General features: G+C 46.3%; 1 protein-coding gene across 4 annotated transcripts in view; it reads right to left on the bottom strand.

The window, feature by feature from the left end:
• ham (hamlet) overlaps positions 1-19465 on the bottom strand; it is a 32239-nt gene that overhangs the window by 9377 nt on the left and 3397 nt on the right. Inside the window, exons 1-2 of one of the 4 annotated variants that reach the window (XM_065318206.1) lie at positions 4565-4635; positions 2929-3437 (exon numbers count right to left, since the gene is read on the bottom strand). In XM_065318206.1, coding sequence (XP_065174278.1) covers positions 2929-3437; positions 4565-4571 — 516 coding nt within the window. In that variant the 5' untranslated portion in view covers positions 4572-4635. Of the gene's footprint in view, positions 1-1989; positions 2088-2928; positions 3438-3508; positions 3577-4564; positions 4636-19465 lie in introns of those variants that run through there. The other 3 variants (XM_065318213.1, XM_065318200.1, XM_065318223.1) reach the window with 3 other exon arrangements.

Raw genomic sequence — 19465 nt, 5'->3', positions numbered from 1 at the left:
CGACGATTTTAGGGGAGTGCGTGTGACACCGGAGATGATATATGAACTACTCCCGACGATTTCGTCTATTACGACGACTATTACGCTAATCAATAATAAAACAAGGGGTGACTTGTTCACGACCACTCCGAACATACGCTGTAAAGTCTTTAAATGTGTCCTACATGTTTTTTTTTTAACAAGATACGTTTTTGGGTGTGTTAATAAAATATGAACGCGAAGAAGTGAAGAATGCGCCGCCCGCTGTGACGAAGTGTCCAAAAATGCGTGCATTCATCGCCGACGCGTATTGTCCAATTGTCACGCATGATTATTTCGTTCGAAACTTCTGTGTCGACGATGAATGGGAAGCGGGAGAGGCGAAATCTTCTTCGGCGTCCGACGGGCATGCACGTACCTCTCTCACCTCGCACCGAGGTGCGCCGGCCACTTTCGGTCACCCGGGACAAAACCTCCACCGAAGCGTGAGTGATTCAATCAAATAACTAACGTCTTGCGAGGTTTTCACTCAATTTCGGAGATTCTCGACGTGCGATGAGCACAACTTGAACACCCTGTGTCCCCGGCACAATAACAACGGTAGCTTCACAGAGTGCGACAATAGGGCACATCCCTGTCCGCACTATGAGCGAACAGAGACGGAATAGGAGAAAAGAGAACGACGCGAAAAGGTGTCAATGGGCTTGTATATACATGAATGTGTCGATGATTATTAGGGGTGTTATTTTGGCTAGTTTAAGGGATGATGCCGTAGGGTGCGCGGTGCCGTTCACGCTCGGTTTGACCCCAACGACTACCGAAATAGATTAAACCATCAAACAGGACACTTCCCATTGTCGGGGATTTTTCAATTTCGGTTTTGCGCTGCACCGTTTCCAATTTTCGGCCGAAAAAAAGAAACTTCACAGCGGATGAGTGACAGTCGTGATTAGATCTACAAGGTATCGAAGCGGTAATAACCCGATTAAATTTCGTCGTATTTGCACAAGGAAAATCCGCAAACCACGGGCAGAATTTAGACAGGTAATACTCAAGCGTTAAGAAAACCGGAAAACATGGATTTACCTCAAGATCAGCACTCATGAGAAGAAATTTCACTGATCAAAGATATAGAATCAACAAAATCAACGGTTTGGATGTTTTCTAATGAATATTCGTCAATTTTTTGTCTTCGGTGGCACTTTTCACACATTTTCAGGTAAACCGGCACGTCTCCAGTATCATCAACAAGACCCGCATGACATTCAACGCGCACATCTGCCATTGTGCCATGATATTCGCAAACATGGCCAAACACGAAATAATACACCGTGTTCAACATAAAAAAAAAACAAGAAGTATGTTAATCTCGTGCCTTCGCAGAAGTCGAGAATACGCTCGAGACCTCGTCCGACTTGTGAGATAAGAGAAAATCATTAATTTCCGCGTGGTCATCAGTCAAACGCACGCACAATGCCGTTTGCTGCGTGATTCTTGCTCGCCCGAGAAGGACAAAACATTCCGGGCGGACAATGCGCATTGAACACCGACCATCGTTTGACCGATGGGTAAAGATTGACAACTTAATGTGCGCCTCCGATGCGTCCCCGAAGACTTCGACGTGTCACCGATATATTTATGAGCCACTTTTTTCCTCCTCTCCAGCAAATAAACTCCGCAGTGAAATCTTCACAATTTCGATTTATGTACGCGTGCAGCGCGAAGATATCCGTTCCGAAAACGAGTTGATAACACGACTTGCGTGACGACAACCGGGTGCAAACTGGTCAAGGAAGTAACTCATCATATCATGTCACATCAAGTCGGTTTGTGTGGCAAACAAGCAACCCTTTCGTGATTTGCATGAAAATCGGACGCGTTTAACAAGCGCTGGAAGTCGAAAAGCCGGAAAGCCGGAAATTGACGCTGACGCTTCGATTTTAACGAACACGGAATAAAAAACGAGATTTTTTTCGACCCGTTTGCAAGCAAGCAGAGAAACGCACTCACCATGATTCAATTAAAAAAGCTGGTACACAATTCTTCGTTTAAAAGCAAAATTTCGATGAAGAAAAAACTTGTTTACTATACGCTGGTCACAGGTAAATTGCGCGCTGGAGGCAACTGCACATCCTTTAATTTATAGTCGATAAATTTCGGTGATATGGATAGGGAAGTCGATTCGGTTACTCAACTCGAATGTTGGTAAATCAACCTTGGCGATTTTTACGCCGCTCGCGAATATCACCTCTGTGCGGAAAAAATCTATGACAAATCTACTAATCGGTAATCGGTTATCACTCGTCTCTCCAAATTGCACTAAATAGTGCACCACTCGAACGGATGCCGGTACTCACACTCCTCGCGGCAATAATTGCATTGTGCATTCATTATTCAGGTTGTTTACGCGTCGCGGTCGGATGTTTACGAGTTGTAACTCCGCACGTGGAGCGCTTTTTGCACGAATTCATCGATTTATTATTAATCTATAATCTCATATCAGACGAATTTCTCGGTAGGCGCTTCACTATGAGCGGTATTTATGTAAATTTCGGCTCGAAACTATAAATAAATATGATACAATTTTTGCGTTATCTCGTTGTTGTGATGTTGTTATTGGTTTTTTCTCGTCTGTGCACATTTAAAAATGTGCAGGTAAACACTTGAGATGTGGGTGAGTTCGGCAAAAATTCAGATAAGAATTGCTTAATTTTGGAGGCGGTTTTGCCACATACCGAAAACATTTCTTGCGAATTTAGAGGAAGTTGGCAATTTATCAGTGGATGATGTTTCGATTAGTTGGATTATTTTCGCGCATCTACTGTTTGTTTACGACTCTATGCCGGTTGGTATCTATTTGTTTGTGTGTTAGCTAGACATCTGATAAACGTAATCAAATGTGTGTAGATTTTGCGCAATTAAATTAATATTGCATAAGTGGGTACTCACCTCCCAAGCAAACTTGACTTCCTGTGGTTGAGAGGCCCACTTGCCCTCGAAGGGCCCATACTTGGTGCCCTTGGGTATGACAGTCTTGGCGAACACGCCGTCCTTGCGCAGTTCGACCTCGGGCGGCAGCAAACCGAAGAGCCCGCCGAAGCCGTTGGATACACCACCGGAGGTGGGCACGTTGGCGCCGCCCGCGCCGGCGCTCGCACGCAGCAGCTCGTAGTAATCGGTGAGCAGTTGCTTCTTCGCGTAGTGCAGGTACTTGTTGTAACCGGCCGCGTCGGCGGCGTGCGCTGCGTACGCGTAGCCGCCGAGCAACTCCGAGGGCGGCTTTACGCTGAGGAGACTCTTTCGATTGCTGTCGTTGTTGTTGTCCAACGCCATGGTCGAGCTAGCGCCGTCGCCGCCGTCTCCACTCTCGGCACCCTCACCGTTCTCGCCGGTATCGTCGCCGATGCGCTTCGTAGTCTCGTCGCCGTTAATCAGCTCGATCTCATCTTCGCTACCTTCTGCAACAATTCCCAAACAAACACACCAAACATTCAGTGAGAAAATAGGCATTCGTGGGTTACAAGATTACAGTAAAAATGCGTGCGGTGGAAATTTTAGTCGAGCCAGATAAAACGCAATCACCCTCTTTGACGTACGACGCACAACTGATTAGAGAATACCATACACACGCTAATTGCCTGCGTAAAGATTCGAAAAAAACCAAAGAAACGGAATTCCATTTCCGCACTTCCATCCTTCTAGTGCGCCGCATTATCATCGCCGCAATGTGTTGAATGAAAGCATCGACGACGGCCCACACGTAACCGCAAAGGTTCCTTTCCAACAACGCGCGCTGCGCGCGTTAATCGTCGTTAATTAATTAGCGCGTTTTTAATACGAGATAATTGGGCATTTCGTGCGCGAAACCGCAGCGATAATGTTTTATGTACAGTGCGACAAATGCGCGCGCGCGCGATGACGACACTTTTGTCATCGGAGAGCCGAAATCACGCCGCCGACGACAACGGACCGCCTTCCGAGAAGTCGCATTCGACACGCACCTCCGGCCGAAGTCACTTTTGAATTTTTTCCCCCGAACTGATGAATAAATACCGAAAAAACAAAAGAATTTCGCGAGCAGACGTCGCGGGCTAATCGCAAAACGCAGCGTGAAGACACGTCGCCGAAGACATGAATGAAGCGAGCGCGCTTTGTTAACGCGCTCGCATCTTCGCCGCCGTTGCGCGCTCGCCCGTCCTGCCGTCCTGCTGGTGCGAAGACGAGGTGACATTAAACGGCTTTTAACAGCTGTTAAGAGCTCGCAGGATGAAGCGCGATTTCCATACATAAATATTCATGCCGCGAACGGTAAAACGCGAGAAAATCGTCGAATCGTGCGAAAACGCGATGCAACTTTGTGCGAAACACACGCAGATACTTGCCAATTAGGAAAAAGTGATTAATTAAATGCATCACAACGTCCAAACTTCGCAACTTCAGTGTCGCATAGAAATTAAATTGAATTATTTATCAATTTGTTTTAATCATGCATGATTTAATTACATATTATGTTTACATTACATGCATTTATTAAAAAATCATAGATCTGTGACGATTGTGACTTTTAAAGAGAATAATTGACTACCTGTCATTCTGCGTCCTCTTAAGAGTGTAATGATGAAAGTTGCACAATTCCGGCACTGAAAAGTTTCACGCAAAACGCACACAAAACAAAGTTTTTTTTTTGTTTTAAAAAATAAGTCCGGTTGGCAGTGAGTGTTGTATTGTATTAAGTTGTCAATCACGTTTAGTTGTTAAGTTAATTCGTTCGTGTTATCACTGGTATGGTGGCCTGGTACCGTCGTGGCACTGGTGGTACTGATCGTCCGGATCAGCGCGAGTCTTCAGATGAGCGGGTCGCGCCCGTCTGCGCGTGCGTGCGTGTGTAAGTGTCTCTCGGGCTGGCTCGAAGGGGGTTGTTGTTGCGTGCGAGCGCAGCGGACGACAGACAGTGACTGACTGAAGATGCCAGGGCGCGCGCGGCGCCGCGCCGGCCGGGCATCGCCGCTGCTGCCCCAGCCCGCTTATCCCGGTCATCCCGAATCCGGGCACCCATCCTCGGCGCGCTCCTCTCGCTCTCGCGCGCGGTTGCGCCGCCGCGTTCGGTTGGGCCGCGGCGAGGCCCATCCCTCGGCGCATCTCGCTGTCGCCGGGGCGCTTCGCACGCACCGCTCACGCACGCGGTATTGCGGCGGTGGGGATGCGCGCGCGAGGCGTGGCCTGTGGGGATCCTGAAGGATCTCCCCAACTCATCGCATCCTCACCGACCTCGGGGGGAGCCGCAGAAACGCTTCGATTTTTTTTGCACTTTGTAAATCCAAGACGAGATTTTGCTAATGCAACAGTAAGTTTCATAAATTTTTTTACCAAAATTTACTATTATTGCTTTTTTTGGCATAAAAAAATAATCCGCAAGGAGATATATTCATTATTCAAATCCCAAAAAAGATTGACACGTTCGTTAAGGTGAAATTCAAGCTTTTTGCATAATTTTTTTGAATTTTGAAAAAAAAAAATGTTTTGTATATTTTGACCTCGCATTGAAAATCGTTCGACATTGTTATGAAAAGCAGTAACAGATTGCTTTTTAAGTGAGTAAGTGAGCCATCTCGGCGTCACACAGATATGATTATGATATGGTCATGAGAATCGCCGTCACGCACCCTCGGCCGTCCCTTGCGCCACATTTGCATATCTTCTGTGCGGCGCTCTTCCCGGTTTCTTGCCTCGTCCTCAACTATTAGAGATGCAAATTTTTTACTCGCCGCCGCTCTCGCCACTCTAACCGACACGCAGTCTCACTCGCATTGTGCCTTGACGCTCAACATGACAACCCTTAAGGAGCGCTAACAAAACATAAATTAACATCCACTTCATTCTGACTTTTTACAAGACTACAACCCAAAAATACAAAAAAAAACGCTGGGAAGTTATTAGGTTTTCTATTTTTATGAAAATTTAATATCCAATATCCAAGCGGCGGTGATAAAATGAAGACATAAATTCCAAAGATATGTCGCAACGACAATGTAAGGGGTTTTCACGTCTCGCAACTCGCACATGAAATGATTATTTACGACTTCATATGTGGGATTTCGCAACTATTTATGTCTCTGCGGTGGAATATTTGAAACAAAAAAGCATTTTAATGTTGTGTGTGTGTGTGTGTACGGAAAGATCTTTAACATGCTGTTGTTATCGTTGTGGCCGGGCGAGATGTTTCAATTAATTTGCGTGCGAGCTTCCCTCCCTACGTCCGGATCGGGAGCGCGCGCGCCCCCGAATGCCCGAGGGCGCGTGCATTATAAGCTCGTTTCGGCGGGTCGTGTGCTCGTTTTGCGGCCTCGCATTGTTCCGAATTGATTAAACGCACAGATCGACAACGCCACTTAAACTAAAATAATCATTTTTAGTGTTTTTCTGATCCCCTGTATATCCTCTCATATGTACAATGTTAAATTATGCATTTAATGATTTTTTCTTATTTTTAGGTGTTTTGCAAGTCCCGAAAATGAAGTGCAAGGTAATATGCAAAGATTATATCTGTAGTTTAGTTTTTTTTACTGTGGATCAGTACGACTCGAGGGAAAATGATCCCGAATAGAATAGCCATCAGCACGGCGTCGGCGGATTGATTGATTCGCCCTTTTCCTGCCGAGCTGGCGCAGCATTCCTGCTCTCTCTGCTTGCTCTATGGTAGGGAAGCAGCGGTGGTGGTAATGGTGGTGGTGGCCTCGAGCGTGTTTGCCGACGTCGGGCGGCGGCTGCAATATGGCAAGCGTCATCGGCATCGACGTTTGCTTACCGCTCCGCGCGCTGGCCGGATGTGCTTGTTCAACGTGAATAAATGATGACCGCGACAATGCGCGGACGAAATTAGTTTTTGAATAATTCCCGGATCGTTATCTCGCTCGACCTCCTCCGCGCGCACCAGGCCCGCGCAGTCTACGCTTTTGTTTGATCTATTCCACTCATAGTTTTAATTAGCCTCCAGCTACATTATCATCTTTAAATTTTATTCACATTTTTTCGGGGGCCTATTGTGCGCACCTCGAGTTGTATGTTTCTGTTTTATGAAACTCCTCGAACCACTTGAAGTGTAGTATAAGAGTTAGAAGAGTAAAAGCCAACGTTTTTTTCTCTTCTCTCGTCATCATCAGCATGCAATGAACTCGACGTCCCGCTGCGTGAACTCTTCGAGTCTTCAGGGTGCGCTTTTTTAAACAAAGTCGGTCGTTCGTTAAGCTTTGATTCCGCGCGCGCTGACTTCGCCGCGACGCGCGAATTGTAAAGGTGCACGGAAGTAAATCTCTGATTTCTTTCAACGGTGCCCCCCGGCCGCGAACGCTTTCTTCGGGCGGGCATAATGACGGCGTGCGGCGCGTCGGGCCTATTATTATTTATTATGATCATGCGAGCACTCGAGTGTGTTTTGGGCCCCGAGCGCGCCCCGCCGGAAGTGGGTAGTGGCGCTGCGACGTGCATGTGAAAGAATTCGGAGCGCCGAAGACAATCCGCACTCGGGAGTCAATGGAATCAATGCGCGATTGCGAGAGTCAGATATGTTCACAAGCATTGTTGTTGACATCCAGTGAGTGCGACCGTTAACTGAAACGGCGAAAAAACCGTTCCTTGTTTTTATTTCAATTCATTACGAGATTTAACGGGATATTTAAAATAAAAATCACCAACTTGCAAAAAATCACAAATTTAAATCCCTAGATGAAGATATTCATTAAAAAAAATTAAATTAAATCTCCTCTGTACTTGAATCGTGCACATTCCCGATTTTAAATCTTGCATCTCGAGATTTTCGTTTCGTTTGCAAATTGCAGCTGTTACCAGCGTAACATATGACATCTGTGTGTTATACAATTATAAACGCACATTTTTCGAGCACCGTGCATTGTTTCTCGCATTTAAATTGTACAATTCTTCGATTACCGGCCGCCGATGAAGAAAAACGCCGATTGCAGTTCGGAGGGCGTGTATGAATTCGACCGCTGAGTGGCTCTTCACAATATTCCACTCATCCACCAACCGCACCAGTATTATTGTAATTCAATTCCGGATAGATGAAGATTTAACGTTCGTTTAATCACGTTTCTTCATTTGGGTCGCGCCTTTGTTTGATTGATCATTGTAACATGATCTGTATATATTTTTTTCCTCACAACATGTAATCATTTCAGAGAAATCATTTTGTACAAAAAATAACGTGACGATTTTGAGGTTCTCCCACAAAATATTTTGTAAATATCTCATTGACAAGAGATTTACTGTTGTGTTCCGTATAAACTATCTTAATTGATGAACAAATCGACGCATTACTTAAGTGATACTTGAGTCTGCAGCTCAACCTACGCCTCTGTCTTCTGAATGTCTTCTGAAGAGCATATTTCAATCTCTTCTCACACTGACAATAATTCTCGGTTATTGTTTGTGTTGTTTTTCGCTGGTATTTTTCGATCGTGAAATATGAATCGTAAAACATCATATCGCGGGCGTTCATTGGACGTATGCGCGCGAAAGATAAGCAAAGTAGGAACTTCGATGAATAACTCTCGGAGGAATGTGTGGATTCGTAGAGTCGCGAGTGTGGGAAACTTTTTATCTCCGCGCGAACGCGCTCGAACCGATAAGTTTTTCGGTTAGCCCGAACATGCGTAATTAATTCGTTTCAATGTTTCACACGGACACGCGTGCTCTGCTAAGAAGATTTTCTCTGTTATCTCCAACAATGCAACCTATAATTGTGTCGTGGGCAACGACGACGCATTCGCATGAATTCTGAATCATGCGTTTTGTTTTTGTACATTTGCCTACCTACGTCGTGTTTTTGTTGCGAATTTCCAGGATTCCACACATCCCGTATGATGAGTGATGTCTAGTATGCAACCGCATTATGTCATTGTGCCATCTTATCACCTTTTTTATGTACGCGTGAATTTTTTTTTTTTAATTTAAAGGAAACCACACAATGCGCAAGAATATTTTGTATTGAATCATCCAGGGTCGATGCGGTGTTGTGATGACGCCACGATGAAAATTCAATTGCACCTAATTGATGCGAGATTTATCTTTATTTGATAATCTTCACGGAGATGTTTTGCTACCTCAGGTAAAAAGTCACCCTTTGACGCGGTGTCACGCTTGGTCGTACTCTACCCTTCTATATCAACTCAAGGGTTAACCATCTTCTGATTGCCTCTTTTCATCATAATTCCGCATAGGCGCGAAGGTCAAAAAGAGGTAAAAAGTTTCGAAAAGCACGAAAATATTCATGTGCACTCTCGGGTTATAATGAAATATATCAGAAAGTAAGTAGGCACAAAGGGGGATGATACACCCTAATAATAGCGAGTGCTGCGTAAATACGCGCCGAGGGGTGGCACTCGTATTGACGTGAAAATTACGCAAAAAACGCACAAAAAGACGGAAAAAAAACTGAAAGAAGTATGAAGGGTGAAAGTAAGTACTGAGGTAAAGAGGTGAAACAGGTAGAAATAATTGTGGAAATGTGGAAAGAAGTGTTGCATAATAGAATCGTCGTCACTTTGTGACGTGTTTGGCTGAAAAATTCGTGTTTGACCACAAATTTCACGCCGTTTTTTCTAAAGTTCACACGGTGCGAAAAGGTCGCTAACCAAAATTACCGGCAATGTGGAAAATTACGCTTACAAAGCGTAGGTAAACGCTGGATATTTGGCATCGGCTCGTTTTAAGGGCTTTAAGGGTTAATTCAAACCTCTTTCACGCGTGTGAAATTAAATCAACTTGAGCGATTCCGAGAAAGAAGAAAAAAAAACGTTATAATAGTTTAAAAAATTTGAAAACGGCTGGGAGATTATTTGAAGGTGATTTAAATGCAAGGAGGCGGCTGTGGCGGCTGGATGCCCAGGTCCCCAAAGCGTTTTCCATTTTAAGAGTGCGCGAAATCGACACGGCGAGTTTACGAGAACGTTTCAGATAAGACATGCGGACGCTTACACATGGTCATCCATTTCCCAATCCTATTGTGATGCCGGATCCGAGCGCGCTTATCTCGTCGCGATTCGATTCCCCGGCGCCGATTCGCCGCTTTAAACTCACGCCGCCCGCGCTACGCTTTAAAGCGCACTTACCGCGCGCGCGGAGCGAGGCGATAACGGCCGCCGCCTCGCCGGACGGGGTGGCTATTTATAGTTCTGTGAGGGTGGCGCGCACCCCGCACGATCGCCGGCCATTACGCGTTTTGTCCGTTCGACATAAATTCGCTCGAGGAAAAAGTGCGCGCGACTTCGGTGATGGAAAAGCCGCCGCCCTGGAAAGTCTTCTCGTTAAATTGCTCATTTCACACGAGCGAAAAAAAAAACATGCGATAAAATACGGCCAAAGGGGGTGCGCAAATTGTGAAATGTCCATTTCGACGGAAAACTCTTTTTTAGTATTATCGTGGTGAGGAAATTAAAAAAGAAATAGGAAATACTTTTAAACACTGAAAAAAAAAATAGAAGGCTACCACGGGAAATTTGGGACATACTCAGATCGTCATCCGCAGATTTCCAATTTCTGGCCGGGAGGCGTGAAAAGTTGCACTTTAAAGGATAGCCGTTGCGGGTGCTTAGACAGAAGGCGGTAAATGAAAAGTCCCTGCCGCCGCAATCGGGCGCAGCGTGAGTGAATGCAGCGCGCACGGCGAAACGAGGGTGTCGCAAATTGAATTTCTCCGCGGCGTGGCGAAACTTTCGAGGCGCGCACAAAAAGCGCGCCAGCGGGAAAAGCGAAAGTCAAAAGAGACTCAGCTAGACATCCCGCCGATTTTATAATTACGATTTGCGCGCGTGATGGATTCATAATAGCTACTCTTCAAAACGGAATGATTACATGAGGTTGTCTTCTTTGGCGATTGTTTCGTGGGGTGTATAATTTGAATCAAATTTCGAAATCACAACACAACCGTTTCGAAGTGCCGCGAGAGACAGCGCCGTTAGCTTCCTCGCTTCCTGGCTTCCGCAGCCGGTTCCGGTTTATCTGACAGCCCCATTTCCGCCCCATCCGATCGCGCCGGCTGCCGCGATAAATGCAAAGTGGTTGCGTTACAAAAACGCGCACTAACAGTACCACCACGTAACCAAGGCACCGCCGTTAAGGGTGAGTTTGTCTTCGCGAAAATATTTAACGGTGCATTTAAAATTTTAAAACATCTGATCTGAATATATCCTAACATAACATCCCTTTGCTTCTGCGAAGAAAGTCATGAATTTAATTTCTGTCGATTCAATTGATATTTATTCACAATAAATTCCCGGATTTAAATATGAATATGTTATGGATTGATTTATGCGTATTTTTATGCGTCAGGTATGTTTGCGACAAGATTGACATAATCCTAGATAAACACTGATCAAACATATATCGGAGTTGAATTATTTATGAAAGAAATTGCGAGAATTTCGTGTTCGCCAACGGCTGAGAACACGGTTGAATGAAAGTTCTCTGCCGATGATATGTCGGAGGTGTGCGCGCATGTGACCGGCCCCCGGTTATTATTAGCCACTGGAATATCACACAATGACGTCAATATAACGCGCGCGCCGGTCGGACTCAAAAATGAATCCAATATTCCACTTTGTGAGCGGCGGGCGCGGCGGCGGTCAGCCGGGGCCATCTCGAGCGTGTCCGCCGCCCCGGCGAACAAAGCCGCGTATCGGCCAACTGACAAAGACAGGCGCGCTCGCCAACTTGCCGACTTTCCGTATCCGGCCACGAGAGTTGGGCAGTTCGCGGCACTTCAAACGCGGGCGCCGCCGCCACCTCCTGCCGCCCCCGCATTCAATTTCATCCCTGTCCGCGCGACGTGTGCACACGCACCACTGTTTGCTCGTGGCGCGCGCGCGGTCCGAGCCCAACTTTTCAATTGAGTCTATTTCCCGTTTTCCGCCTCGCGCACTTCCCGGTTTTACAAACACGAGCGCGAAGTTCAACAGGCGGCGCGAGCGTATAATAGCGGCGCGGTCAAATGCGGGCGCGGCGTGTATGCAAATTAGCATGGTGCGCGGAATTCGCTTCCGGATCGGCGCTTTTGACGTGTCGATCAAACCTTTTAAATCATGTCACGACAAATGTTTCCACGCGCGTACAATAATAGCGCATGTTGTTATTGATCGATTTCGCATCGGCACCTATATAGATACGAGCGCGCGTGGTAAATTCAAATGCGCGCATGCGCAGCAGCACCAGCAACAATTACGCACCTGATGATAACACATGCGCGTGTTGTTTACGAGAAAAATTGATTCATCATTCTGCCACCTCTCATGAAGTCATGCAATATGACTAACAAATGTAATACAGCTCCAGCTCTGCGGAGCTTTGTCTGGCGAAGGGGACGCGCAGCGTAACGGATGATAAAACACGTTCGCCAACCGGGCGGCGGTGACATTACAGCACTGCATTACAATATGAATCTGACGCAAACGTGCGACATAATAAAGTGAGTGATTTTTCACGCCGCGAACTATTATCGCGCGTGTCGCTACCTTTGGCGCGTCCCGTGCACGCGCGCGAAACTGTAAAATTCACACATTCGCGGAGGGGCGACGGCGAAGGGTAATTTGCCCCTCGGAGTGGCAATGTCGGAGTCTATATGCGGCGTTGGCGGCAGCTCAGCGACACGTGCCCGCCGTCTATGTGTCACACATTTAGGAGACAAAAATTGAAACCGCAGGGGATGAAATTACAATGAAGCTTTGAAAAATTTCAGCAGACAGAATCTCCAACAGAAAAAAAAATTTTTTTGCTCTAAAATTTTTAAAATAAAAATAATCAAGAAACTAATTGATTTGACTCTAGCCCAACTGTAAACATCACTAATATCCACCCCTCACCCTTTTCACCCTTCTGACGATAATTTCATTTGCTACAAATATTATTCAGATAATCGCGATAATAAAATCTAGATCGTAAGGTTATAATAAATCACAGGCTTTCGAAGACTGTTATTTGACGTCTTTAATATGTTCTTTAACGTTCTTCATTGCCATCGGCGGATTATCCAGCCGCACAGCAAACGTGTTCACTGACTGTCTAACATGATCACACCTTTGTGCGCTCGTGTCGCTGGAAGGAAGAAGGGTTGTATCGAAAGGGGTGCGCGTATTGTGCCAGCGCGCCTTCGAATGTGTCATGATGTCACAAACATGCCAACTTTGTTGTGTCGATGTTTTAATCAAGTTAAACAACACCACGAATAACTTAAATTAAACTTAACTTTATTTTAATAAATTTATTCGCATTATTAGATAAATTTGATTTAGACAAAAAAAAATACGCGCAGGTTGAAGATGTTGATGCATCTTAGATTCACTCCGATTAAGAGGCATATGCTTCCGGTGATTTTTGATTCGCATTGTGCGCATTGTCGCATTACATCTGCCCGGGCAGACAAAAACAAGGATCATCCCACTCTGGCACGCCGCTTCGTCATATTACACATCGCACATTGGGGCGCACATTGTGCCACGCCGACCTATACGTCTTCATTACATTACGGCATTGCACAGTTCAATTTACGGCGTTATCTGTGGATGTAAACGGGTGCGCGACAACGCATTGTTCGCGCGCGTAGCACGTGCCCGCACACACATTCGGAAGCATGCGTGAATTGTACGAGCGAGCGTAGCACATGCGAAGGGATGGGCCGGGGGATGGCAGGACGAACGGATGAAAAACAAGCTTAAACGGTGTCTATTAGTGAAGACACGACAATGCGCACTGAATAATAAGCTGTTGTCGGGTCGCTTGGGGCGCATAGCTTCGGATTCGGTGAGGATCATAAACATCGTACACGTCTACATCACATGCGACGATGATAATCCATACAGAGTTGTTTATATATTGCATTCATTTGCATTAATATGTTGACATATTTTTGATGCGCTCGATTTAATTCACCCCTAGAATATGAGTAAAAATTGATTTTACTGACTTACTTCGAAAATAGGTCATAGAAATTTTCTGTTCTTTTTTTTTCGCCAAATTCTATCTGAATATCGTAATTTTAATAACTTTTTGAGGTTTCCGAGTATATCTAGAGCTGATATATTTTTATTTGAAAAATACTGCCTCCATATCATCCCCCCAAAAAAAGTAAATTAAAGCAACTCGTCAAAATTCCGTCAAATACGTCAGAAAGCCTCTTTTTTCCCATCAAAAAGAAACTGAATGAAGGCAACTTTGCGAGCTTTCCCGACTCTCCTTGCAGTAAAGAGGACTAATAGTCGTTTGCACTTAAATACCACACGGCAGATAAAATACGCCGGCCGCCCCCGGCGAGTGCATCTGAGCGAAAAGCCACATAAAAATCGACGCCGCTCGCAAAAAGAGACATCAGCGAGCGCACGAGCGTGACGCGCGCGTCGGAGTCCTCTCACGTTCGGCGCGCGTCCCGCTAAGTGTGAACCCTTGTCGCGTTTATTCATCGATTCACGCGCCGCCGTCACCGGCCCCGCTGCCCCCGATGCCCGTCGAGCATGGCGCGGCGCGCTCTTTCTAGCGCAGCGTGTGGCACCGCCGCCGCTATGAGTGCGTCTGAAGGGTGGCGATTATGGACATTATCACTTTATCACCCAAGTGGAGGCTCTAAAGACCTGACGGGGTTAAAACATCCCGCGCAGGGGGTGCATTACAAGTTAATCTCAGCTCGAAGGAGTGGATTATAAGTGATTTTCCTTTCGTGCTTCGGATGTCATCCTATTCATAACAATCAGAAATATCACCGAACAAAATAATCCCCTTAGTTTTAAATTGTCTAGGTACTACCCTTGAGTAGTAGCAATCAAGCGAGGGTAGTCGGAATTTAAACAGTGAATCACGCGAGTACCGCACGCGCCTAATCAACAAAATCACACATTTTATTGTCTTGTTACCGTCGCGTTTTGTACGCCGCACCGAATAACACTTCATATTTAATTTGCCACTTTGCTACCCCACGTGCAGAGCGCGGCGATTGAGATAAGATACAACGATTCACGCTTAAATAACCGCGCGCGGCTCGTTATTCGAAGGGTGATAATGGCTCGTAATGGTAGATAATGACAGATAATGCGCGCCGACCGCGACGAGGCGGATGGGCGGCGATAACGATCGAAATTCGGACGACATGCGAACCAACCACACGGAAAACCACAACCACCCACATATCAAACACCACATGAATCTAACCTCTTGACTTCAAACTGTGATTCCAAATTACTAGTATGTAGTACACATGAATGAAAAAGTGCTTGTTTTTAATTCGGTATCTGTTTTGTTTTTGAATGAAAGCGCTCTTTATGAAGATGTGTGTGCGGCTTAATTAATCACTAGACATCCACATCTGTATCTCCTTTGAGTGTGAGATTGAAGGGGAAATTCGATTAAGTCATTAACATTTTATTCATTCCCGTGATGCGGGGTCTCCGCTATTCACGGCTTGACGCCGCGGCGCTGTTGTTAATGGCACGACCGCAATGATCACCACTTCAGACACTTGTATCCCAGCTTTCAGGAGCTGATGTAAGGTTATCAGATCTAGTGGCAGAGAGTGGAGTATCCCGTCATTTACCATCGCCCCCGCGAGTTGCAACTTTCGGAAGGTTCGCAAGATGCCAGCCACAGCAACGAGGGGCTTGAGTGAACCACGGCAGGGTGGCTTCCAGAGAGCCGTAAAGAGGACTAATAGTCGTTTGCACTTAAACGCAATGCAGGAAAATGATCAAATCCGTCGAATATCAAAAATCAATTCCGCGTTCATATCGTGATCTTTTATTATTAATGCGTGCAAATATGCAACATGACATTTCTTGCTCAGCTAATTATCCACGGAGTTGAAACACAAGTTTAGGCGCGTTGTGTGTATTGTCTTATTGCCGGCGTCATTAATAAATAAAGACCCCCTTAAAGAATGGAAAGTGCGCGACGCGTCAATGACACCCCTCGCCACGCACGAGGGTGAATTATGTCACATTACGTGTTCGTTGTGTTCGACGCGTCGAAACTTATGTTCGAACACGTCGATGCGCACAAAGTTCAAACAGTGCGTAATCGTCCGCCTGCCGGGGCAAATATGATATGATATGTTTGCGTAATAATTGCGTGGGGATGTGCCACCCCATGGGACTGCAGCGCGGCGCTCCCCCTTGTTCACTCGCGACATATTTTCGTATTTTTCATACGATTAACTCATTTTTTATTGGATTCCCAGCAAACAACAGGATGCACAAGAAGTGACACGGAGGAATATGATTCATGATTGAATTACTATTGAAATTTTCGACTTGGGGGGCGGGCGGCGGGTAGAGATAAGCGCGCGTGGCGGCGTCGTCTCGAACATGTGTCGATGATTTATCGACTCGCGCGCACAAAGTTTTGCGCGATTCTTCCGCACTTGCGAGCAATTCCGCGCCGGCTCGCGTATTTTCGTTCACGCGCCGCCCCCGCGCCGCACAGCTATCAATTTGTCGTAAATCTCGTCGTCTTCGGCAGAAATAGAAACACGCCGATTTGCGTGCATCAAATTCGCCGGGGCGTCGAATTCGCTCGGTGCGCGCACACAACATTTGTCTTTGTTTCCGGTCTAATTTTAAATGCGTGCCTAACGACCGCGACGAAACGTACGAAGCCCCGCCGGCGCGGCGAGCGCTCTCGAGATCATAAACCAAGTCATCATAAACCGAAATTAATATCAATCGATACCTCCGAGGCACGCATGTGACGACGACGCGCAAGCTGAAAAACGAAAATACGTCGTCGCGACGAGCCGTTAAAGCTCACACAGCTCGCGAGTGAGTTATTAATTTTAACTGCTTTCTTCGCACAATGCATTCTTTCAGTTCAGTTTTCAGCCCAAAAAATAATCGGCGCCACTGACTCAGAATACTGTGCGTTTTGCCAAACGCAACTTTTTTTTTTCTTCAAAAATTGTTCGTATTTTGCCGACGTGCACAGATTTTTTCCTCTCGCTGCGCACACAATATCGTTAACTAAAAGGCGGCAAATCTCTGAAAGCTATCACATCTTTATATCTGTTGCGAGTTGCGTGTTTTCAAGAGATTCGAGGGATTAACACCCCCACTCGGCAAAGAAGCCGCCGCTTTTTCGGCGTGCGAACATCGTCGGCGGTTATTATATTTGTGGTGCGTGTCCGAACGGGGATTACGCCGGCTTACCGGAGGGGCTTAGCCGGTGCTGTGGCGGAAGGTATTCGTGTGCGGCAATTAAAATCGGTTGCAATCGGAGCAATAAATTGATTATTATCGGCGTGTTCCGACTGTAACGAATCGACACAGATGCAATCTGCCAAACTGCCAAAAGTCCCATAGACTCTCCATGGAGAGAATTCAATTGACGCCAGCGAACGACTTCGACAAGTCATTTATCTTGAACAAACCAACTTGGCTTTTATCAGCGAGCGAAAATCGCACTGATAACACCCGATTTTCAAACTCAAGTTGAGCGCGTGGAAGACTTTCCGGTTTTATTGGTGTTTGTTTTGTAAGCGATCTCGTTAGGTACCAGAGACCACAGCCTCGGCCGCAGAAGGCAATAAACATCCCGGGCTCGAGTGGAACGAATGCTGCGCTGAGCTGGTGCACCACTCGACTTGACTTGACGTAACGAGATCGGCGAGGAGCGCGCAAGCAAAGAACGCCGACCTGACATTTATGACCAGCACATCCACACCATTATCCACCGATCGCGCGGACGGAGGACACGAACAAAGCGTCGCTCAATATTTCAAATTAATAAACACCAGCCAGCGACTGACTAGCGCAAGCAAACAAACACACAAATATTGAATATTCCATCAAATACGAGAGCGTAAACAATTAAATAGTTTCGAGTTGATTGTCGAACAACGGTTTGTTTGTGTCCTAAACGGCATCGAGTGTTTTAATAACCGCGTTTCTCTTTTTTTTTTATATCTTCTCGTGTTATTCTTGTTTAAATTCTTGTTTAACTGCATTGAGATGTAGAGCCGGCGGTATCGATTGCGAAATAAAAGCGGTAATATGTGATTGTTTCGGAAACGAGGCAGCGAGCGAAATTGCTTCCTTCCTATCTGCGAGTCGACCGAGAATAGAATCTAATTAGGGACGAAACTTGAAAACTCGCGGGGCGGCGAGAGTGGAAATTCGGAAAATTGCAGCGGCGACGTCGATTGATCTCAGACACGCGAGCCGAAAGCAATCAGCGAGGAGCGCGAGCGCCGCCTCCTCTCTAATAACACGTCGATTCCACCCCAGTGTTTCAACGAAGCACCACTTCACCCCATCAGCGCAAACATGACATGATATCGCACGATATCCCGCGCTGCGCCGCCGCCGCCTTGATTGACTTTCTAATTGTCTCCGTTCAATTACATCTTCTATCGAACAAACACGCGATTTAATTGAAATGTGTCGATGTGTGGAGTAGTGCCGAGGTGGAAATCCACTGCCGGCAACCATTGCCAACGTGCATCCTAATTCGTAATTAGCGCAAGCTGTCCCCGCGCTGGGTAATTTACACTCCGCGCCGCCATCAATTGTTCTTGGCGCTGCGCCTTCGCCGTCGACTGCCGGCGTTAAGATCATCGTAAACTCGGCGACATTCGGCGCCCCCAGCGCGCCCCCCGGAGCAATTAAAGTCACAATGTCGCGATTATCGCACGACTTTATTATGACTTTACGGATCTTTACGATGACAGCGATACAATTCAAATTGAAGACGCGAACAATTAGTGTGCCGAGGCGGCGGCGCTGCCGCCTCCAGGCGGGACAATTCGCGACAAATGCGGACACTTTACGAGCATAAGCTCCGGGCGCATTTTTCGCGCACGCTTGACTCTCGTAAAGAATTTTAATTTCGTGTGCGCTCTCGGAACTTTCTTAATTTCGGAGGATATTAACTTCGATAAACTGTCTTTTTGATGGCTCAGAGATTTTGTAACATTTGCGCAATTGTATTAATTTCCAAGCGGAAAATCTACGCTTTGCAAATATTTACATATACCTACTACATACGACTGGTTTTTCTAAGTGTCGTTTGGCACGGATGCAAAAAAAAAAAATAAAAAATCAATGCGTGAGCTTAAAGCTCTCTGCGGTGCGCGTGTCGTGCGTTATATAATAAAGCGCAAACCCTCGCATTATCGTCCGAGATTTATCAATGAAACGAGACGCAAACGCGAAGAAATAATAAAGCAGCCCGCGCGCGCGAATTCCCATGCAGGGTAATTCCTCGTAATTTTTCATAATCTCCGCCGCTGACCTACTCCCGCAGTGAAATCGCGTTTCGGCGTCCTTGCCGCGCGCGACCGGCTTTATCATCGGCAGTTTATCAAAGCGGCGCTGCTCCGGCGGGCAAATTAAGGCAATATATTAATATGTGTCATAAAAAAAAGCGCGCGCACACGAGATCGTCGTGGACGCACGAAAGCTCTCAGAACGCTAAAAGAAAAAGCACGCGCCGCCACTGCAGGACG

The sequence above is a fragment of the Atheta coriaria genome, unplaced genomic scaffold (genome assembly GCF_025399875.1).
Source record: "Atheta coriaria isolate IRGN ID8LTWV9N9 unplaced genomic scaffold, Caltech_Dcor_3.1 hic_scaffold_1_pilon, whole genome shotgun sequence".
Lineage (NCBI taxonomy): Eukaryota > Metazoa > Arthropoda > Insecta > Coleoptera > Staphylinidae > Dalotia > Dalotia coriaria.
The sequence above is the reverse complement of the archived record's forward strand: the minus strand, read 5'-3'. Positions and strand labels throughout refer to the sequence as shown.